General features: G+C 30.0%; 1 protein-coding gene, 1 long non-coding RNA gene and 1 pseudogene across 2 annotated transcripts; 2 read left to right on the forward strand and 1 right to left on the reverse strand.

The window, feature by feature from the left end:
- Positions 1 to 3787: 3787 nt before the first annotated feature.
- LOC113399867 (uncharacterized) lies at positions 3788 to 6608 on the reverse strand. Its single transcript, XR_003369018.2, has 7 exons — positions 6500 to 6608; positions 5903 to 5957; positions 5679 to 5705; positions 5265 to 5291; positions 4904 to 4930; positions 4437 to 4460; positions 3788 to 4103 (listed from the first exon to the last, which is right to left on the reverse strand). It is a non-coding gene; the product is annotated as an uncharacterized LOC113399867 (long non-coding RNA).
- Positions 6609 to 12411: 5803 nt separating this feature from the next.
- On the forward strand, positions 12412 to 15708 carry LOC113399724 (allergen Tha p 1-like). The gene is made up of 3 exons (XM_026638935.2): positions 12412 to 12542; positions 14624 to 14811; positions 15321 to 15708. Exons 2-3 carry the CDS (start codon positions 14625 to 14627, stop codon positions 15509 to 15511), a joined length of 378 nt encoding a protein of 125 aa, XP_026494720.2. The 5' UTR covers positions 12412 to 12542; position 14624; the 3' UTR covers positions 15512 to 15708.
- Positions 15709 to 23272: 7564 nt separating this feature from the next.
- On the forward strand, positions 23273 to 24731 carry LOC135193801 (uncharacterized; annotated as a pseudogene).
- Positions 24732 to 25151: the final 420 nt, after the last annotated feature.

Here is a 25151-nt window from a genome sequence, read left to right on the forward strand (position 1 = left end):
ATTTATTGACAATAATGGATTTAGATATTGAACAAAAAGTTTATTGAAACTATTATTAATGACAATTATAAACTGCTTCAATAATTTAGTGTTGTTAAGGTTACGAGTTCTATAATAATTCGAGTTATTTTGATTCCAATCGGAACAGAATATTTACTTAAAGAATAATAAGAAATATACGGATCATAATATGTGAGTTAGTTGTTATCTATGAATTTAGAGATTTTATTACAATTTTCGACTAAAGATTGCTTTTAAAAGTACTTAATAATACCTAAATACCGAGTACCTTTGATATCTTTAGTTTTAGTTCAAAACAACTAAACAAAATAAATCTAATCGATTTTTATACATAATCTGATTTTAGAGTAATAATTGGTGTGTATAGATTAATCAAAATTTGCTGCCATTATAATATCTTACTTCGTTATTTAATTTACTACGATTATATAAAACTTAAAAAATGATATTACAATCTCATAAGATATATCGGTATTATAGAAAACATTTTAAAGAATATAATTTACAGTTATATTATATTAGATTATGGATTCGTTAGTTACATATATATGTATACTAGCTGTGCCCGCGACTTCGTTCGCGTAGTTGTCGGAAACACTATCATGATTATCGTTTGATTGCTCACGTTGGTTTTTGTTATTATAATCGTCAATAAGATTTAATAATATGTTTTACAGTACTTCAGCGTAGATTATATTTTTAGTTTTATTTTCTTGTGGTAGAAGAACATACTGATTTTGCCCGCAACCCGATCTTGACAACGCGACATATAGTTGGCCGTGTGAAAAGCAGTCTTGACGTAAATCGATTCCTACGTGTTTAAATGTTTGGCCCTGTGATTTATTAATGGTTACGGCAAAAGATAACTTAATGGGAAATTGAATTCTTTTAAAATTAAAAGGTAAATCATTTGGAATCATTGGGATGCGAGGTATAAGCACTGTTTGACCAACTGCCGGACCATTCAAAACTGTTGCAACGATCACGTTATTGCGAAGGAATTTTACTTGAAGGCGGGTCCCGTTACATAAATTTGGTGGTTTAAGATTTCTGAGGAAAATTATCGCAGCACCTATTTTTAACTTCAGGGAATGTGGTGGAAGGCCGCTCGGGTTTAAAGAATTGAGAAACTCTTGTGGGTAATGGACAGCATCTTCTTGATCCATTACATTATCAATAGATGTGTAGGTAGTTATATCGCCTGGAAGTTTGGTTAAAATTAGGTCGTTAATTTCGTCAACGCTACTATTTCTCGCCGCCAATATTGCCCTTTGACACATCCATTGGTAATCTTTATTTTCTATTTCGACGATATTAGGGTAAACTTTTGATATTAAATCCTCTATGCTAGTCACTTTTTCTCCTAAATCGCGATCAATTTCAATTTTATTTTCAGAATGAGGTACTTTTCCATCTCCTATTAAAAGTAACTTTGAAGGAAAATTTGTACTTCCTCCCCCCAAATGTGCTCTCATATTCGTAGATAGTTTTAAGGTATGGACAAATTTCCATAACGGTGAACTTTTAAGGCAAGACCTTACAATGTCTGCTCTAGTTCCTCTTAAAATTACCGGTAAAGTTTGTCTAAATAAATTACCAACATCTGTGTTTTTATTGCTTATTGTTATACGGTCAATTATGACAACCCTTTTCTTAAACATAAAAGAAATATTGTACAATAGTGTACGATTGCGAATATTTTTTTTGTTAACAATTCGATGCAGGTGTATCGACATCTGGATGTAAGACAAAAGAAAAAGTCAATTGTAAATAAATAAATCACAAACAAAATTCATACTCTGCCAAAACAAACAAAACTGTCAACAGGAAATGTAATAGTAAATCTGAATGACTTTTCTTTGTCTTGGATTAGGAGAAAAGTTCATGAATTGTAATACCTGACGGTAGACATGTTTGCTTAAACACTCAATTTTGATTCCAATTTTCTGTCATTATATAGGACCACTATGTACGTATAGGGTTTAAAAAAACATCAAGAAGAAGTGTATTTATCGATAGACCAGATTTACAAATTTGGAGTATATCATATATTTACAAACCTACCTTGGCTGACACCACCTCCAAAAATAACAATAATTTTAACTATAATATATTATCGTAATAACTTTGCTGACTTTTAAATAGTCTAAATATTTTTAATTTCATTTTACATAGTATAAATCTAAAAAATATTGTGATCATTGTTTGTTATTCATAGGTTTGTGTTAAGTCAGATTTAAAGTGGGTAGGTACATACTTATCTCCTTGCGTGGAAACACAGAACGTACCTACATATTGGTAAGTAGAATAAGTTACTTGATTATTAAGTTGTAGAATAATAAGCAATTATTTTTTACTTTTTAGAGCATATTACTTTTTTTCTCTTTTGAAGTCAGTTTTTTTTTTGTTAAAATTTTTGTTTCTAAAAGATTCGGCCAAGTATCGCTAACGTGCTCCTTAGAATTGTTCCGTTCCCTTCCGTACCGTTACTTTGTCAAGGATCCTATGCTCAGAACCTTACCAAACTTTCACCATAGTACCCTTGAAGTATACCCTTTATAATAAAAAAAGAATCATTAAAATTGGTTGGCACAATTTTGAGTTATTCACCTATTTATCACGCACATACATAATGCACATTTAAGACTTATATCGTTTTCATAGGGATACCATCATCGTAACAGGATAAAATTAAAATGGGGCCCCACGGGAAGCACTACCTTTCAAATAAAAAAAATAAAAAAATACAGACGAATTGATGACCTCCTCCTTTTTGAAGTCGGTTGAAAACAAACAATATTAACTTAAACGTAATAAGATAAACAAACCGAACAATAAGAAGTTTAGATTGTTTCTCCTTTGGTGTTATTATTTCATAAGGTGATTATAGTACAACCGTGTTGAATATGCTTGAACGTAATAGAAATTACTTGAAATATTGAACTACTAATTTATTTGTGTAGTCATTTTAAACGATATTCACCTATTTGCTTATTTTATTTTCTCAGTGATGATTAATCTCCATCGGTGAAAGTATCGCTCGCCATTTTGAACTTTTTTACGTCTGTAATGTAATTTTTATACCTTATTTATACTGTGAAACGTTTGAATTGTTTACTTGCAAAGTACGAAGGAATGTTCATTGAAATTTTATCTTATATCGTAAGTTAAAACTACAGCAGATTATGATTTAAATGTAATCGATTTTAAACGATAAAAAATAATGAGCAAATAAGCTGATAACAAAACCTAATTTTGATAAATAATTTAACTATTAAGAATGTTAATTTTTTAAGTCGTTATGTGCATTGCTACTTCGCAGAACTACACCCGCGGGTGAGAGTGGCGAGCGCGGCGGCGGGGCTGACCCGCCTCCCCCTCAGCCGCCGCCGCGCCCCGCCTGCTAGCACACTCTTAACAAATAGACATATAGTGTCACGGACTTTTTTTTATTATTAAAAGAGGAATATATCTTTCATACACATTTTTTGAGTAACTTAAAACGTTTATGCTGCGCACGCATCGAAAGTCCATAAATGTGAATAATTTTCCCCGTTTTTGCAACATTTCTCACTGTCGCTGCGCTCCTATTGGTCGCAGCGTAATGTTATATAGCCTAAAGCCTTCCTCTATAAATGGACTATTCAACAAAAAAAGAATTTTTCAAATCGGACCAGTAGTTCCTGAGATTAGCGCGTTTAAACAAACAAACAAACAAACTCTTCCGCTTTATATATTAGTATAGATAACTCAAAATCAGATTATATTTATAATAAAAAATATACGGTCAATCATTGTTAACATATTACATAATGCGACAATGCGGTCTTTATATAGATCAATCAAGCATCCCACCGGATGTAGCGGACTTGACCCCTTTGCCTAATCGGAGGTCACTTTTATTATTATCAAAGAAGCAATAAAAGACATGAATATAACTTGATGTTATATTTAAAAAAGAATGTTAGCATATTCAAATGAAAAAAACGTTTAATTGACGCGAATTATATTTCTTTGGGTTTGTGGTTATTAAAATTTCTTAATGGTTTATTATTTTCAGCTCCGTAAAAATTGTGATATATCTGAAAAAAAAAAATACGTTAAAATAAATATTTACATACATACCTTTAATTAATTGATAGGTTTTATATTTTGTAGAAGAAAAAATATTGGAAAATAGTTAATTTAACGGTTCGCTACATTTTTATAAGCCACATATCTCTTAAGATTGCAAGCGAAATTCATTTCTTGGCTAAATTAATTATTTTTCAACTGTCCTTCAATATGCGATCCAAAATATATTTTTTTTTATGTGGCATTAGAAAAAATATCTGTGCCCTACTAGCGAACTATAATGATAGACTTTAAAAAAAGTGTTGTTTTTTTAACGTGATAGAACTTCTGTCAATACTTACCATCTTCTCCCTCCACTACATGAACTGAAAAAGAAAAGCTATTATAATAAATAATCGTAAGGAAATGCGTGATAGGCTGCATGATGGTGGTAGTATTGACGTAATTTGTTGTTTTTCTTTTCTTTTTTTTTTGCTTTTATATATGCCGAAAAGGCACAGATTATTTCGCCAATGTCACGTACGATTGTAAGTTAGTAAATTTCTAAATTTCTAAAGAAATGCAAACGTCACTTGACCTATTATGCTATATTTCTTCCACACAGCCTTAGCTTCAGAGTGCATCTCAGCAATAAAAACATTGAGATTCGGCAATAAAATAATTCATATTAAAAAACAAATAACACAAACAACTAAATTTAATTAATTGCTTTGAACAAGTAAACTATGTCAGGCACTATACTAAAATTAGAACTTCAAATGCGTCAAAAGCAATTTTTTAATTATATTTATTTTAAAAAATATATTACCTTGGCTACCTCCTTCAACAACGTTCACTGAAATAAAAAAAATTAAACTTTTTAAAAATTTTATATAGTGTCTATGAACATCAAACATTGATATTTTTTATTAGTTATGGAAATTTTGGCAGCTCGAAATAATTTTTATACAAATAAACAATATTTATTCGATATTTCCAATGCCGAGTATTTTGAAATCATTCACATATCAAATTGTTTCGTAATTTTGGTGGTCGATTATTAACTTAAATTTATTCGTTTTGATGCGAACATTAATATGCAAAAAGGTTATCCAGAAAACTTTTTTGGATTTGGATAAATACACATTATGGAATGATTATGTAAAAGAATAAAATATATAATTTAATACCTTGGTTTTCTCCATTGACGACAGACACTAAAACAAATAAATTATTAATTGTTATTTATACTAATAAATAAATATAATATAAACAAAAGACATATTAAAATATTATCATTGTATATGTGTTTATGGACTTGTTATTTGAATTGTGATGTAAGTATATAACAGTCCATAAATATAGTATTTATAAATATTTAATTTAAAGAAATATACATTACACCTTTAACCTTGAACTATGATGTTATGTTCCTGGTGGCTTAAAATATTTTTTAAATACATTATTTTGTACATAACAAAAAAACATTGATGAAACAGCTTACTTGTAAGTTGTTTGTTTTTTTAACTAAGATAAAAAATATATATACATAATCGATCAACCAATACTTTTTTATTACTACTGTAGGGACTTTAAAATATTACCTTGACTACCGTCATCGGCGTTGGACGCTAAAACAAAAAAATGGCATTTTATTGACAGAAAAACACATGAAGAACCATATAGTATGTGTATTATAAAGTTTCAAGAGGTCGAATAAGAATAAAAATTAATTAAATAATAGTGAAATTTATATTATATTATAGAAGCATAAAATACGGTCAAATGTGTCAAATAATTAATTTTAGGACAATATTTTTAATTTTACCTTCTTGGGGACGAGCTGCAACAATGGCTAGTACAGCCATGAGGACGAGAATGTACTAAAAAGAAAAACCGACATTAGCACAAATGAACATAATAGTTTATGTAATATGGAATAAAATATAACAATATAAAGGGTTTAAGGGTACTATTGTTGATAGGAGATGACGTCATATAAGCTGAAATTAAAAACACTGATCGACTCATGCGCTTCTTTTACTAATTTGCATTTATCGGACATAATGTTAAAATAAACATTGAAGAAATGGCTCGGCGTTTCATGTAAATGTCATTTATTTCGTTTATTATAAACCTAAAAATATATAAAATAAATTATTACATAAATAAATAAAAATATAATATTCAAGTAGGTTACAAGCACTTTTTAATCATCATGTACAATAAATATTACATTAAATGTAAAGCTACCATTGGTTCGGTAGTAGTGTCTACCGAGCGCAGCAGGAAATAAAAAAAGAAGAAGTACCTAGGTACTACTCTTTTCCACCTTTTTAACAAAGGCTATTAGATTATTTATTGTTTTTATACATTTTTATATAAAATATAAGTTTTTTGTTTTTAATTAACTTTTTTTACATACCGTCAGCTTAGACATTTTTTTTTCAGTTTTCTTTCGAACGTCGTGTAGAAATAATGACAGTAACATTGTCGGTAGTGTGATTATTGCTTAAATATTGATGACCTCTTGATCTTGACATACGATACACGATAACCTTAATTTTATTCCGAGTATTAAAGAAAAAAATGATAAAATGTTAAAGTTTGGTATTTCTTAATTATCTTAAGAGCAATGTATAGAATATGTTCGGCTTTGCTATGTATTTTATTGTATTTCAGTTAAATTGTTTTATAATTTTAAAAAGTTTCTGTCACGAAAATTACGAAAGTTAGGAGAAAGAGTGCTTGTATTTGAGCATAAGCTTGTATAATATATCAGACGCAGATAATCCATTAAAACATTTCAGAATACAAACGAATCAAGGATGCTGAGATTTAGATATTGTGTATTAGCTTATAAAAGTTTAACGATAAATTGTCGACCTTTATTTTCTGTGACCTTCTCCGTCATCTTAAATGAGGGATTAAAATTTTTAACGACAACTCGATTCTCAGTCATGGTTCGATAATTGAGATTATAGACTTTATTGTTGCATTTAATACGCTCTATACCTAATTAAGGTCATATAAATTTTACCTATTGTTGATTATAATAATCAACCGTTGGTAAAAATGGATAATGTATAATTATTATTGTTCAGATGTTGAAAGAAAAATGAAAAAATTGTGATAAATAAAGAATATCTTTCTTATAATACGTAGGGAAAAATGCCTACAATCAAACAAGTATCTTATTTTAAATGTTTGTTCCAAAAATTTACTCGTTTAGCTATAAGTATGGTTTGGTAAAAGTGTTGATTTTAAAATGACTTCCACTCAAACCATCAAACTGAAAATTTTCTCAGCTTTTAAGTGACATTACAATTTAGTATTCAATATTGGAATTTGTTCACTATAAAAGCTTGGTTACATTTTAATTAATGTTAAATATGTATATTTTATACGATACAAGTTTTTTTTTAAGTTAAGTTGGCTTAAGTACGGTGAGTAGTTAGTTTTGAAAATATATGCCACCAAAAATATTAAAATCAGTATTTTTATTTAATTTTCATTGTATAATTTATATAATAATGCTTTTGACTATAAATAAAAACACGAGTAATATTTAGGCATGCTATTTGTAAGATTGTTTATCATTAATATATATATACAAAATGAACGAAGATAAAATTGTTTATTTATTTAACACGTGTGAAATTTACCAAATGTATAATAATATAAAAGTAAGTAAAATGAATTATATAGAAACAAAAATAAGAAAAATTTAATGCATTTATAAGCTTGTGCAATACAAAATCTCAAGTATATTCTGTTGTTGACCGTTGAGGATTTCTTTCCATTGAAGCCAATCCTGGGCATAGAATCAGGTCACGCATACCATATATAAATGCATTGTCATCGGAACTGAAGCGAGGTGCACAATTTGAACTCCGTAGGCTAAGAATTGGTTCCTATTCAGCTTGCAAGATTTGACATTAACAAACTAACAAGTATACAATGCCAGTTACATAACAACTTCTAATAATATAAAATTTTAGGAAAAATAAACAACTTTAAATAAAATAAAGAATAAACGTTAAATAAAATTTAAGTAAGACTACATGGGTAGTATACCTTCCCAAACAAAAAAAGAGATTATCAGGATCGATTCATAAATGACGGAGTATACAGAGTCTTTTTTTGAAGTCAGTAAAAAATAGATGTAAATTGCGTAGAATCTGTTTAACTTAGGGTTGACTGGAAAATAATATAATCAGTCCATTTATATGTTAATTTGTGAAAATAAATAAAATAAAATAAAATCAAGTAAACCAATACTATAAATATAGATTTATATAATATGGGATCTTTCTTTTTTTTTATATTAGATTTATTATTATTTAGTATATATTTTCTGATTATATACATCATAGAGTTTATATCTTATGTTTTCAAGTGTAGGACTCTCTCTAATCTTTTATTTTAATACATACATATGTACCTACATGATATATTATTGTTCAACACAGAAGCATTACACTCATTTATTGACTGACAAATTGAAAATTACGAACGAGAGAAGAAACCATTTTATATTCTTCTAGCCACCAGACCCGACTTCACACGGGTAGAATAAAGGCTTATATGCAACTTCAAAGCAAACAAGACTGTTTAGATTAATACAGAATCTATTTAGTACATGCAGACAATTATGTAATATATATTTTTTTAATTAATATATTTTTTTACACCGTTAAAGACTCACTTTGTATGTTACCCAGATCAGTCTTTAATTTTAAGTGCTTAGTGATAAGTTGATGGTGTAACTTTTTCAATAAATAAATAAATAAATAAATAAATATTTCACAAAATTGCTGTACAAACGAGATAATCAAATGATACGCTTATAAAAGTGTAGTTTTCCATCATTAGTAGTGGAATTTTTCTTGTTGCTTAAACCACATAAGACCACCTTAAAAGTTTCATCTATATACTGTGTCTCTTATGCTTTTCCGACCAAAGCACTGAACCGAAAATTGGTATGAAGTAAGATCAAGGAAACAAGATCCTTTTTATACCTAAAAATGACGACCGCAACCTCCCTCCTAATACGGACGAACCACGACAATATCTGTTAAATTAGTCTTATTTTCTTAAATATTCATTATTTATATATAACAGGAAACCTTATAGAAGAGAACGGAAGGCTACTGTTAAACATAATAAAGCTTGCACTATGTAAATAGCGTTCAATATATAAATATATTGTTTGTTAATTCATAAAATGTCCTGTTTTTTGTTCTGTTATTTAATCTGTGTGGAGGTAGGAATGATTGTATATTATTTTAAAGTGGAAAGGCTCAATAGATTAATTGAGCTATACAATTGCGTTCGGGCCAAGCGGTTTGAAAGTATATAGGATCGTTAACTGTTGACGAAAATAGTCATCTTTGTAATTTTCTAAAAGCAGGATGGCTATTATTATTTGTATAAATTGCAAAAAAGGAGGAATGTGTTATCATTTGCTTAAGTCATCAGTAGTTAGTAGTTAGTGATAGATTAGAGAAATATTATGTTCAAATTATATGAGTGTATGTGTGTACTTTTTATTCGTTAGATGAGGTCAGGTGTCTTAATAATGAACTTGACTGTAGTAAGAGGTCACCTCCGTTATTGCTATGAATATAAAAAAATAGCCATACACATATTTACTATCCGTTAAAAGAAATACTATTCTTCACACCGCGACATGATCTAAAATGTTTTGTATTCTGTGCAATAAACCCTGCTGTAAGTTCCACCTTCCAAAAACGATATTTTGTAGATATTTAAATTACGTTATATCTGACGGATTCATACACTCTCGTATTTGGGAAGCGGAAGAAGATATCCGTTCTTATAAATAAATAAATATAAATATTGGACAACATCACATACATTACTCTGATCCCAATGTAAGTAGCTAAAGCACTTGTATTATGGACATCAGAAGTAACGACGGTACCACAAACACCCAGACCCAAGACAACATAGAAAACTAATGAAGTTTTTCTACATCGACTCGGCCGGGAATCGAACCCGGGACCTCGGAGTGGCGTACCCATGAAAACCGGTGTACACACTACTCGACCACGGAGGTCGTCTTATCAGATCATCGTCATTACGAAAGTGTGAGAATAGAGTGCAGCTGTTTTTACGAACATTCGTGCACGTTTATATCTATAGTATACCCTAAGAGAGTGACTGCCGGACGAAATTTTGATTAGGAGGTAAAAACCAATCGGACCTAAAATCTTTGACAACTTATTATTATCCTCTTTACTTCAAATAAATATACTATACCTATAGCCTATGTTTTTTTTATTCACGTTAATCCTGAAAAATCAATAAAAGTTAATGTATTTTTTTTTATAAATACTAAATATGCGTAATTTATTATCTGTAAAGATTACAATAAATAAAAAAAAAATGTTTGGAGGCCCATTATTTATTTAACATAGAAAAATTACACTTATGTATGTATTCTTGTTTATTCTTGTTGAAATTGATTAATATAAATAAAACATACTTGAAATGTTTCAAACATACGAAAAACCATTGAAATAAAAAACCCTAGCATAGCTAGCTTCAGACCTAAGCGCTGGTATTATTTTTTTTATTTTTGTCGCAATAAATAAGAGTAGATCTGCAATCGTTTTCCTCGTTCAAGTATATACTTCTTTAACAATTTCAAGCTTAATTTTGCAGCGATACATAAACTTAGATTATTTGTGGATAAAATCCACTTATTTACAGAACCACATTGACATTTGAAATGATTCCACAAACATATATTTTTCATAAAAACAAAACACCGTCTGACTCAATTGGCTATTCTAAATAAATACGAACACGTTAATTGAGTTACTAAACTTTGATTATTTATATGTATAGAAAAGCTGTCAAAGCTGACCACTAAAATTCGCCACACACACGTTTGGCGAGTGTAAAGCGTAGCTGTCACCCACACCAAGATAATAAAGTTAGCCAAAGGAGCCCCTTTGTTTTTGTTTGTTTTAGTTCCTTTGCACTACAAAGTGCGAAAATCTATCTAGGTATAAAAATAATTAAGTTAAGTTGTTCTTTTTATTTGAAAATTTTTATGTGTTTGATAAATGATAAACCTTACCCTGTGAAGTTTCTTAAAATGATATTTTAAACAGATTTTTTTTCTCAAATTCCTTAAGTTTTATCTTTCTCATAATTTCAAATGCTTGTATGTTTGTTTTTATTCCACATTTAATTTCCGTCGAAATATTTTTCGTCCCGTGTCTTATCTGTTTTTAATATGTCAACCTGTTATTTAGTTTATCTTGTCTTTTGCAGGCAGCTTTATGCGCCTGTCGGTTGTTTAATTATTAAATGTAATTTTTCGGATTGGAAGCTAATATTGAATCTAATATTATAATAGTTATTTTTTTATAGTTATAAACAAAACCAAAAAAAAACCATTTAGCAAATTGGTAGAATACGCTCACAAGTAATCAAAAATGGGTATTTAAAGAAGAAGCACTTTAGTCTTAAAGGCCGGCGACGTACTTGCAAGCGCTCCAGTTTTGGAGACGTCCATGAGCCTCCTGCTCCTTTGGCCCCATGACTTAAAGAAAAACCACTTTCAGAATTTTAAGCGCGGCAGATAGTGAAGAATTCGTCTACTCTGCATACATATTTCCTCCACTTCAAACATATGTATACAAACATTGTGTATTATCAAGTTATCACAATGCTCACGGTTTCAGCTAATTCCACAAGAGTCCCCACAATTTTCTCTACAACATAGAGACGAATTCAGACTCAAATCGTGGATTTTTATTCTAAAAAAAAAAAAATGTAACCATTGCATAAAGTCGAAATAGGAAGTGACAAATAAAACATGTTCATATTTGACAAACGATGAGGTAACTGCAAATAATAAACGATGTTAATACAATAAAATAAATTAAACAACATTCATTGCTGAAAATGGCTATTATCACGTTCGAGCTAACCCTGCGGAATGTCATTTGACTGTGCTCGTATTTGTCGTTTCCATGTCTCATTTTAGCCTTTAATGCTATGTTGTGTTTATATTCATCACACGAATGATTCATATATATGTCAAAATCTGACGAATTGGAAGAATCTAGAACATGTTTGTTGTTTTTTATTAATTGTTAAAATCGATTTAACGAATTGTCTATTCATTGATATTATAATCGAATTCGTTATTTCGACGTTGCCAATCAATATTTTTTTTACGGAATCTCCCCAAGTTTTGGATGAACAGACAATTTTTTTTAAATAGGTTTCATATATCAACGTCACTCGAACTGGTTATCTGCGTCAGTAGATTCTAAGGCTCTTGTAGATGTTTACTCTTCACGAAATCATTGAATTTGCTGACCAATTCTAATGGACATGTTTTCCTGCTATAAGTTGCATATATAAGATTGTTTGGCGATAATTCAAACAGTATTAGCACAGACTAGACACAACACACTCGAAATGTGAGTTATTTTTTTTTTTTTATTTATACATTACCCTTTCACATTAAATTAAACTCGTACTTACTTATCTTACATTCTTATAATGCATTTTTAAATATTTCTTTTTTCTTTCTTAATTAATTAGTTTTGAGTTAACTTTTGAACTATTGTGGCATCACCTTTAGTTTAATCGATGCCATGAATGCGATTCTGTAAAAATTCATTTTTACGATTACGATTACGACTTTTTGATTAGAGTATCGTATACATTTTACAGTTTTTATAGTCATGTGTTCTGCTGTGAGTTTCGAGTTTGTTCTTACAGAATAGCTCTACAGATTTACTTGAACATCATGGTAAATAATTGATCTTTACCAATATTTTTAGACAAGAAACATTACAAATAAATCGTTCAGTTAAATTATAGTTTAATAAGAATAATTTAACTTAAAACAAAAATGGCAACTTTATTCAACACAACACAAATTTATTTCTACACTTTCAAAGATATTGTTGTGTAAAATTTCATAAATTTGAGATCATACTTATAAAATTATTTAAATAAAGTATATACTAAACTATTATGAAGAATATATAGTATATGGAATATTCTTATTATTATTAACCTTACAAATCTGGGGTTGCAATAAATCAAATTCATAAAATCTCGCATTTGCATTATTTCGGTGACAATCATTCAATTTCGAATTAAATGCTGGTTTTTTTTTTACTTATTTAATTAAATCGGACACAATAACAAAATAAAGTACTGCCGGTAATTATAGTATGTTTGTGCTACAAGAATATTTTAACTGATGGAACGTTGTAAGGGTTGCCCCTCATCAACTTATAATTACAAAATATAACTCTTATAGGTAATGTTAATATTAATATACTTTATTGTACACCATAAACATAATGTAGTGAAATGTCAGGACTAAAAAATAAATAAAACTAAAAATAAAACAAAAATATATAAAAAGATTTAATGCTTTGTACAACGGGCGTATTTATGGCTAATTAGCCATCTTTTCAGACAATCCAATCTGTTAATATATTTATTGTTTTTAAAAACATAATCTGGGTAGGCGGTGCCATAAACTCATATACAAATGTTGCTGATATGCTGTACGATCATATCGCAAATGAGGGTTATTCGTGTAATTCATAACGACTCTAAAGTTTTATTAAGAAATAAATATATTGATTATCTATAGGTTGTTACTATGATAGTTGGTTTGTAAATACACAAAAAATTACTAGAATATATAACAGACAGTGTTCGATATTAAAGAACATTTGTGAGCTAAAGGTTACTTCAAAACTAACGACTTTTCGTAAACACGGCCAGACCTTGGCTATTAAACGATCGCCTCCGCCTTCAAAATATTATTAAATAAAAATGTTTAACATATACAGCAAAAAAATCGCTTTTTCCTTTTACATATTTTCTGAGATTTGATATATTTCTTTGCAAAAATATATTTTAGTATTTATTTTCAACAATTAACCAAATGTAGTGATACTTTATTGAATAAAGACTCTGTCTTGATGATTCTTACAATTCTAATATGAATTCTTATAGGCTTTACCACTTACCATCAAATAGCCTATTTGTTTCTAAACAGTAACACTGGTGGTACACACAGTACTGGTAAGTAACTGTCTCGCTTCTCATAGCCGTGGTCATGGTGTGCTGTTCGATGTTATGCTGATAAAAAATATTAGGTATTTTTGCTAAGAAATAGTGCAGCTGTATCGCGTAATTCGGTATTGGTAATGTTAATTGCACTCAATATTTGAAGCGGTGTCGTTTTGTACTTGATTTATCTGTAGTCGTGTCAAAGTGTTAACCACCATGAGCTATATTTGTTCATGTGTGTGTGAAATGTATCCATTTTACTATAATTTCTGGTTGGCTTAAGTTTCATTGTAATACCTTTTATAATAAGTATACACGTTAGACAAAGAGAAACAAAAAACATAATACACGAAATTTACTTACGGCCATATGTAGATTCTTGTAGGTTTATAAGCATTATTGAAGTTGCTTATACTTAGCGCATTTTTAACGTAATCTGATGATATACTCTGTTCAACAGTATGAAGACAATCGTGGTATTAGCAACCGTTTTTGCGGCAGCACTCGCTCTTCCTGCCGACACATACAACCCACGTTACGATAACTTCAACGCTCAGGAACTGGTAGATAACGAGCGCCTACTTAAGAGCTACGTAAAATGCTTCCTGGGAAAAGGACCTTGCACGTCAGAGGGATCTGACTTCAAAAGTAAGACTGTGTTTTGCCTATTTTCTAAGAAATTCTTTAGTAGTAGTTCTGCAGTTTGGAAGTTGACAGTGTTTACATTTCCATACCTCGGAAAGCATTTAAAATACATTGGGCCTCTGTATGACTCTCTTCGGGCTTGTCGTGCCATCGGATTATAAAAGAGAATAGATATTGACTGTAGCAGTAAGTAAAGTAACAGTCTGTTCTGTCAATGTCCCACTATCGCTAAAGTCTCCTCTTGTTTTTGAGAAGATTGCAGCTCTAAATTAAAGTTTGTGGAAAATATTCATTTACCGCGTAGCATGAGAATAATTATACATACAAATTAAAATTCAGAGGTGCTCGTCTGGGTTTAAAGGATATCTGAGCTCGTATGTGTGATCTATTGCTTACAAAATATTACTTGCAAATTAAATACTTTAAAGTGATAAAATATAATCTAGAATTTTATTCGGTTTTGTTATTATTATTTATGATGACGTTTTTTAATATAATATTATTTATTACAGGGGTAATTCCTGACGCGCTTCGCACCAAATGCGCCAAATGCACGCCAAAACAACGCCAGCTAATTCGCGTTGTCGTTCATGGTATCCAAACTAAGCTGCCTAGTCAATGGGATGAGCTTATTCAGAAGGAAGACCCAACAGGCGAATACATCGAAGCTTTTAAACAGTTTCTTAGTGAATCTCAAAAATAAAATATACTGTTAATATGCCGTTTTAACTAAATTATAAGCTGGTCATTAGAATTGACATTTTGAAAATTTATTTAAAAGAAAAAGTATTGTTTTAAAACTAATAAAAAAGAACTATAAAACATCACATAATTTTAGTACTTAATATTATTTTATGTAAGTATTTATTGACATGTAATAAACACTATTTTTTAAACTTTTATTGTTTTTATTTCGACCGCTATAATAAGTTGTACAACTGATGTACTTTACGATTGAAAGATTTATCTGTTATTGTTTCTGAATTTAAAACTTGCAAGTCGTATATATAAAACTAAAGATAAACTACAGACTAATTTCTTTGTTTTCATTTATTTATTTCAAATTGTAGTTTACAATGTTGATAGGTACAAAATGCTTAGCACTAACAATTCTCCATTGTATGGTAATTTCATTTCTTAAACTAAATATTAATAGAATTAATAATAAGACAAAAGAATCGCAATCATCTAATTTATGAATAAAATTAAAACCCTATGATAACTACTAGGTACTGCTAGATCCTGGTATTATATTTTGTCTCTTAAGAATTTTTGGACTCTAAGCTATTGTTTATTAAGAAAAAAATCTTTAATTTAAATTGTAACTTTGTGACAATTAAACTAAAATGGAGTTGTTATTATTTTTGCCCCATTTAATAATATATGGAAATAGTTACAGCTGCTTTTGTTGATATATTAGATACCTACAAATTTTCTACGTGGGTAAAATTTAATTAAAATGTATTTCATTGACTGAGGTACAATATGAAATTAAATTAAAAGTTATGGGCATGGACGCTTAGTCTGTGGTAATAGAAAATGTATGTATAAAGGCAATATCACTTTTAGGAAATTGAAATCACTTTACTACTGCAGATGCATGCATATGACATAAATTAACTAAACCATAGAGGAGTCAAAGTCAAATTCGAACAAGTCAAAGTTTTAATCTATCTAACATTTATAAAATTATATTTTTAATTGCTCGTCACTTTGTTAAATACAATGCTATCTATTATGAAGATTCTAATAATAGACGTACACTTGAAAATGATAATGTTTTATTACAGAATTATGTATGTTAGTATCTTAAAAAAAATCTATCGGGTATAGTTTTTTATGGACATGAAACTTGAAAAGCCTCTTATTTTTTTTGGAGTAAAAACTAGAATGTACTTACGTTCTAAATGTATTTTATAATTGTACTTTTTTATGTAATTTAATTGAAATTAACTAAAAGTAAAAATAAAATAAAAAACATTGCGGCTTGAACATTATTAGGCAAGTATTGTTTGCAATGAAATCTAACATAATATAATCTAATTTTAACATTCAATGTGATGTAGTCTTTACGTGAGTTTTATATTCATTTTTAATTATTTATTTTAGGAAGTTCGGTGAGCCATTGGACAGTGTGGATAGGAGATCATCACCGCTTTTGCTCGGCTAAAATATTCTAAAGTGCCTTTAAATTATAAATAGCAATATTTATTTATAAAGTGATTGCAGTTTTTATACAAAAGTGAAGTTATGTTAATTAATAAAATAATTTATGGAATTAGGTACGAGTCGTCATTTTCTTGTTAGAATCTAAAATTATATTGGAAATAGTTAAAACTGAGTGAAACAGTTGAATTTATTTTATAGTAGTAATAACTGTTCCCAATTCCAAATAGGCCCTGTTAAAGATTAAGTTGGTAAATGGTTTTTATTCTTTTGTTTTTTTTTTGGAATATTTATAATGTATCATATTATTTCTAATAAGAGATAATAATAACATTAAAATAAATTTAAAGCTTTATGCGATAAACCAACTGAACCCTTGATTTTTTGCTGGATTTCATAGCATAATAAAACAAATTGCATACGAATATTTTTATCGGCTTATGATAATGACATAATGGTAATATTATTCCAATTTTATGACATACCATCACCGTGATAATGTCCGCCAGACTGATTTTGGCTTTAGCATAGTTAATGCGACTAGTCCACTGTGCGAGAGCTATTTTCACATCATCATCATATCATTACAGCGTTCAATTTGCAATAAATCACCATTGTTACCTGTAGGCAGTTGGTTAATGGGTATGAGACACTTGGCCTGACGGCAAGGCGTATTTTAAACAAATACAGTAAGAGAGAGAGGCGACCTGCTCAGTGTGCAGACAACAGACATCGAAAAAATAATGGTTGCTTTTGATTGGCGGACTATAATAGAAGACAGTACAGAAGACAGACAGTACTTGGACAATGTGAGCTTTAAATGACTGAGATGGTGAAGTTATACATTTTAAAGCTGCTGCAGTATGTATTGTATATATATATATAGCCCTAATGGCTAGATATATGGCAGCAGATCCCCCGAGGTCTTGGGTTCAAATTCTGCGTCTGACCGGCAAATAGTTATTAGGATTTACTTGGTAGTAGGGCTTAGTGCAAGCCAATCTGGTTAGATACCACCCACTCATGAGATATTCTACCGCCAAACAGCAGTATTGTTGTGTTCCGGTTTATTTGGTGAGTGAGTCAGTATAACTACAGGCACAAGGGGCATAACATCTTAGTTTCCGAGGTTGGTGGCGCATTGGTGATGTAAGTAATGGTTAATATTACAGCGACATTGTCTATGGGCGGTAGTGACCACTTAACATCAGGTGGCTCATTTGCTCATCCGTCTACCGATATCATAAAAAAGGTTATTTTGTCGAAAAATAATCAGTAGCCGCCCTGTGGCTGGAAGTCTGTGCGCTTCCATGCCTTGTAAACGTAAATCTCTCGGTCCTATGCTTGACCGCTTTCTAGTTGTGTTGGATTTGCCACCCTATCGCATTATGAGGGTACATCTGTGTTTACGCACACGATTGTACTTTATAAATATATTCTGCCTCCCTTGAGGGCAACCGTGGCCGAAATCATCCCGATGATTGACTTCAACTTTAACCGGTATAAATGAAGGCCTTTTATAATTCTGTTGTCAAATAAATCAATATTATGTTCGTGTATTTTTATAGGTCGTGTCTGCTGTAATTGTTTAGGTTTGTAGCATTAAGCTTTATTTTAAGTATTGATTTAAAATTTGCCAAAGTTCTCTATAAATAATATGTTTTTAAAAATAGAATATTATTTATTTATTTATTCTTTATTGCACCCAAACTTAAAACTAAAAATTACAATATTTCTACACAAAGTTGCATGAGGTCCAACAGGCGGCCTTATCGCTAAGCAGCGATCTCTTTCAGGCAACCTTAGGGCAGAGGATCATAATATTTACATATATGGGAAGGGTACAGTAAGTTTAAGTCAGTATAGTATAAAAACATAATATAATAGTACACAATACACAGATAACAATAAATATATATAATATAAATATATACTATAAAAAATATTTACATAAATAAATACATAAAATATATATAATAAAAATAGGAGATATAACAGAACAAAAAATTAGCAACGACGACTACTTAGTATTACTAATGCGACAAGTAAAAAGTATTATTAACTTGAATTAAAAATAAAAAAATTTAATTCAATTAAATTAAAAATATGACATGACGACCTCCGTGGTCGAGTAGTGTGTACAAAGGTTTTCATGGGTACGCCACTCCGAGGTTCCGGGTTCGATTCCCGGCCGAGTCGATGTAGAAAAAGTTCATTAGTTTTCTATGTTGTCTTGGGTCTGGGTGTTTGTGGTACCGTCGTTACTTCTGATTTTCCATAACACAAGTTCTTTAGCTACTTATATTGGGAACAGAGTAATGTATGTGATGTTGTTGAATATTAGTAGGTTATATATATATATATATATAAATATTTAATTTTATTATAAAATAGGTAGGACGGGCAAATGGGTCACATGATGGAATGCGTTCCCCATCACATTTAGAAATGGGTATGGGTGGTACCTTCACAGGTGGACTTGTACACAGCCAAACGCAGTTCAAATAATCATGTAATTTATATTCGTCGCTGACGCTGTTTATGGTAATAACGCCTCACATTGATCATTGCATTATTAACCGATTACTATTCTCGATGTATTTCCTAAATCTAAGGTAGCAACAACAATGAAATCATTTAGTTATTTGTATTCTAAACATTATCGTTAGATCGTAACCAAATATTCGTTGATAATTTTTTTTACAAAACTCACTTCTTTGAGTTTTCCTCAAAAGATATTTTTATATAAAATTTTGTTTACATTTTAATTATTCGTTTAGCTTACCAAATATTATGAAATTTTCAACTCTTTAAAAAGTAAAATAGATTATATAATAAAATATATTCTTATTGGTCTGGCATCATGGTATATTATTATTAATAATATAATCATAGGCGGGCTGGCAAATAGGCTATCTGGTGGTAAATTTGTTTTTATTTTTGTACCATAAATGCAATAAATAAATGTGTACACAGGGTTATTTATATCCTACAAAATGTATCTGCCAGAATCTCCAAAGTGGGTGATAGCTATTTAAATACTATGAGGTTTAAACCTCATGGTATTTAAATATTTACTCATTCGTACTTAAGTACTGAATGAGTATCAATAAAAGGAAAAAAATTAAGGGCGTTTTTACATTAATATACCACATAAAATCAAATCCAAATCAGTCATTAAATATATAAAAACATAAGCGTCGGATATAGAACCTTTTTTTAGAAATCGGACTAAAGACTGAAGTATTTTATTTCTTGACTTATATACCTGCCTATTTGCATAAAAAGTTTGAATTAGAATTGAATTTTTTTTAACATGGCTTGTCATAATGTTTTTTAATTTTAAATTGATATAAAGTGAATATTGTTTTTTTATATATATATATATATAGATTTCCAGCCAGCCAAAGCAAGGTGTTCCTTGCCTACTAACAAAGTCAATACCTTCCTCCAATATAGAAGCGTTACACTTGTTCATTGGTTGTGAAAGATCTACGACGGGTTCGGAAATAAATACTTTAACTCGGAAGAACCAGCGAAAGAAACTTAGCTGCTTAAATACAAATAATTCAAAACAGAAGCAATTAATAACCTCTATCTGCTTATGACACTTAAAATTGATAAAATGATTTTATTATACGAAGCATTTCATGACATTTAAACGTTTACAGTATCCTAATAACGCATCCATTATTCAACGAAAACCCAAACCGTCTTTTTTATGTAATAGGTAAGTGGACGGCCAAATGGGCCACCTTATGGTAAGTAGCCACCACCGCCCATATAAATCGGCTCTCTAAGAAATATTAACCATTCCATCACACCAATGCGTGCTACTCTTGGGAGATTAAATGTTATGTCCCTGTAGGACCAACAAGTAGGAGAAACTTAGAACAGCGTATTAAAAAAAAGCTCCAAAGGTTGAAAGGAATTGGCCGTGAGATATTAACACAGTATTACTTTATTTTAAAACCATATAGTTTACCACAAATTCGTCGTCACTTGGTGAAAGTATGTGCTACCGTATACCGTGTTAGATTGCTTTGCCATAATTTTCTGCAAAACCAAATACAAGTGCTTGCTCAAATTTATCCACGGTATTACGTTGATGTTCTCTTGACTCCAACAGCTAACTGCTCCGGGCAATCAGCTTATCCAGACATAGATAAATAATAACAATAACGTTGTTGTAGTCTCAAATAGAAAAAAAAATGTGATAGTTTATGTTGTGCGATGTTTTTTCCTCAAGAAAAATATTAAGATATTTATTTGCGTGCATAAGCTGTCTGTGTATTTTAATGTATCAAATTTAAGATAGGTAGTTATTTTTTGAAAATACGCAGAACCGCTGACCTTGTTCTGGTCATCGCCTCTCTAATAATTTTATTATAATAATTTTATGTTTATACGCAAAAGCAACTTTGAGATATTGACGGTATTTGTTGAAATATAAAGAAGGTTAGTATTAACAAAAACAAGCAATAGTTCAGAATAGTAATTTTATTTAACCAACACAGCTTTTTACTATTTAACCAACATAGATTTTACTTACAATCATTTCTCTTCTTTACCGCGGTAGAAAAGTGCGTCTTGCACTCAAATAAACCCTCTTTTATTAAATCGCCCGCCCCACTAGAGGCGGACGTCAACCACAAAAACACTTTATCATTAAACAAACTAATGTTGTAGAATCACTGTATTAAAAATGCTTTTGGTAATTCTGTTTATAAAACAATTAGTAATTTTAAATAAAATTAATTAAAAGTATTTTATTTAAACTGAATTGCAGTAGCATTATCTAATTAGTGTCTAAATAATTAATTACAAAAATTCATTGACACGATTAAACAATTCTTATAAGTATGCCGATACTTATAAAAATGGGCAGTACTGATTCATCACAATATGATGAATCAGTACTGCCCATTTTTAATCACACAATCATTTTTAAGATTAACAATAATTTTATTTAGAGTATAATAAAATCACAGTTATCGGCTAAATAATATTCGCGGCGACATATATATCAGTATGTAAAACATACACCTAACATGACGTAGAATAATATAAGTGTTATTTTTTTAATCAATCAAATGCTATGAATGTATCCAACGTACCTACTGCAGTATATGTTAACTATAGGCAAAAGTGACATTTTAGTTGCCAAAGTTGAGGGCGTATTGGCGAAGTAAGGCATCGTTTATGTTTCTCACCGTGCCAATTGTAAGTGGTTACCACTCTTTGACTTTTGTCTGAAGAATGCCTACAAAAAGGCACTTGGCTTTAAATCTGCACAAGATAGAGAACAAAATTTGCAAAGAGGTCTTATATCATGATTTATATTTTCTCTTTGAGCTAGCTGCCTTAGGATCTTTACATTAATTTAAATCATATAATTTATGGTTTTTAATAGAAAATCTGTGTGAATCTTTAGTATGATAACATAGTTCTTTAGTATTAAATATATTAACAAATATTAACAATATTTTTTACCAATCCAACATTTGCATGTACAATTCAAAACGTCCCATTCTCAAGGTAAGAACATTTTCATTATAAACGTAGTATTATAAAAAGCAAGCTGCTTATAGACACTAGTCAGTCATATTAGATATAGATCTTAATTATTCGAACATTATTTTAAATTGTATAACAATTAGGAACAGTATAAATATCAACTCCTATTGTAAAAACATTATTATCTGACTGCCGTCTGGTAAGAAGTTTGTTGTAATATATCATATATTTATGGGGCCACGTTTGATTTTATCTATATATTTCCAAATAACCGCTTCACTGATGAAATTAAAAAAGGAGGAAGTATTAACGGAAAAAAATAATAGTCTATTACTATCAGCGTGAAAACTATTGAACGTGAAATTGTCCGAGAACAGTTAGATGTATATCTGTATCTCTCGAAGTGTTAAACAAATATCAATTGTTTCTAGAATTAAGAATATAATTTACACAAAATTCTGTCCAGTGATTTAAATACTTTATTGGTTTAGAGGGTTTATTATCGAAGGACCATTCAATAGTTGTAGACTTTAATATGGTTTTAGAATTCAAGTGAATAGAGACGAACACTGTTGATAACATAAAATTAAAACAATGATTTTACCATTTATTGTCGGTAGCAGTAAAAACAAAGAATTCACTAGGTTTTCTATTGCAGTTTAATAATTTGTTAATTGAATATTTAATATAATAAATAAATAGCGCACTCACTTAAAAATATTGAATATAAAATTGAAAAAAATATATTTACAAATTTACAATTAACTTTATTTTTAGAATAACTCTCAAGATGAAGACAGTTGCATTTCTAGTCGTGTTGACTGTTGTGGCCGCTGACATCGAGTTCTAGAAGACGGGCAACGATAATTACGATATTAATGCACTGATTGCTAACGTAAATAAGCTGCAAGCATTTATCATGCAACATATATCAAGCTAGTGAAGCAAGTAACTGCAATGTATTATCGTAAAAAACTGTTTTTTTTATTACCCTTTTCCAAGATGGCGGAGACAGTAGAAATCTTGGTCGACAATTTGAAGTTAAGCTTTTCTAAGCCTACCAAATCCCAATATAACACAATGTCTAAAATTATAAATTGCATATAAATGATTATTTTCCGATGGACTACACAGTGACCTGAACAACGAGTGAATCCAGTCCCATTTTTTTTTACATTACATTAGCAGCCTGTAAATCTCCCACTTCTGGGCTAAAGGCCTCCTTTCCCTTTGAGGAGAAGGTTTGGAGCATATTCCACCACGCTGCTCCAATGCGGGTTGGTGGAATACACATGTGGCAGAATTTCGTTGTAATTAGACACATGCAGGTTTCCTCACGATGTTTTTCTTCACCGCCGAGCACGAGATGAATTATAAACACAAATTAAGCACATGAAAATTCAGTGTTGCTTGCCTGGGTTTGAACCCGAAATCATCGGTTAAGATGCACGCGTTCTAACCACTGGGCCATCTCGGCTGAGCCATTTTTTTTAGTAGGTGTGATTGTTCATTGTTGAAAAATATTTCCATATCTTCGTCATCGCTTAAAATTTAAATACATATAGTTTGTATTAATTTCCTCTTTTTTATCTCTTGTCGCATCTGAACTTGATGATCTGATTATGTATGTGTACGTACAACAAAAAATTCCACGTTTAAATAGAAATACACAAATAATTTTGCGTCTTTATAATTTCCTAATGAGATGACTTGTTTTTTTATTTATTTTATCGCAATGTTTTTAATACACACAATCCTTTTTTGTTGTCCTTACTTGAATCAAGGCGACAAATAACGAACAGCAAAAGGTCCTAACTCTCAATAGGGACGTTTTTGAGTTTTCAGTTTGCATGCTCTAGTAACATATCTGTTTCTTCTTAAATTTACAACATAATTGCCAAATAAGAAGTATTTTATTAATGAATTTTTCAATTTATTCCAGAAAATATACCCGAAGCTGTCGCGCAGGCTTGCAAGAGATGTAATCCATCCCAGAAAGTCATGTTACGACAATTCCTTGAAGGAGTCAAAAAAGTTTTGCCTAAGGAGTAAAATGAGTTCAGACCAAAATTTGATCCCGAAAACAAATATTTTGATGCATTGGAAAAAGAATTATCAAAATACTAAATTTTATTAATGAAACTCAAACTTTTTCAATTTTTAAATATACCCTAAGGTTTGAAGGTTTGGGGAAGTCGTTATAAAAAGTATAGACTCATAGTAGGTGAGCGAAAATACTATCTTTGTATTGCATATTATTTTTCTGTATCTCTTTTTAGTTTTGGAAAAAAAAAACACAAATAAATAGATGTTATTAATTATTATGACTTATTAAAGATGAAATATGTAATCGCCTGATGAATAATTAAAGCAAATTCTAGTTTAGACGTATTGATAATTTATTTACTGTCTTTTGTCTGGTATATTCTATGCTCTAATTATAAAAACTAAATAATTTTACGTAATAGCGGTAATTTACATCAATTGTTATTTCCACGTCTTAAACCGACACTATGCGGTTAAGCATAATATTATAACTGGAGTAACTTTACCTAATGGTGAAGTTGCTCGAATTGAATTAAGGTATAGCGTTACCGTAACTCAAGTATTGCTTATGAACCTTTTGAACATATATGTTCAGGGGTATATGTATTAAGTCC

This window comes from Vanessa tameamea, chromosome 18 (genome assembly GCF_037043105.1).
Source record: "Vanessa tameamea isolate UH-Manoa-2023 chromosome 18, ilVanTame1 primary haplotype, whole genome shotgun sequence".
NCBI classification, from domain to species: Eukaryota; Metazoa; Arthropoda; class Insecta; order Lepidoptera; family Nymphalidae; genus Vanessa; species Vanessa tameamea.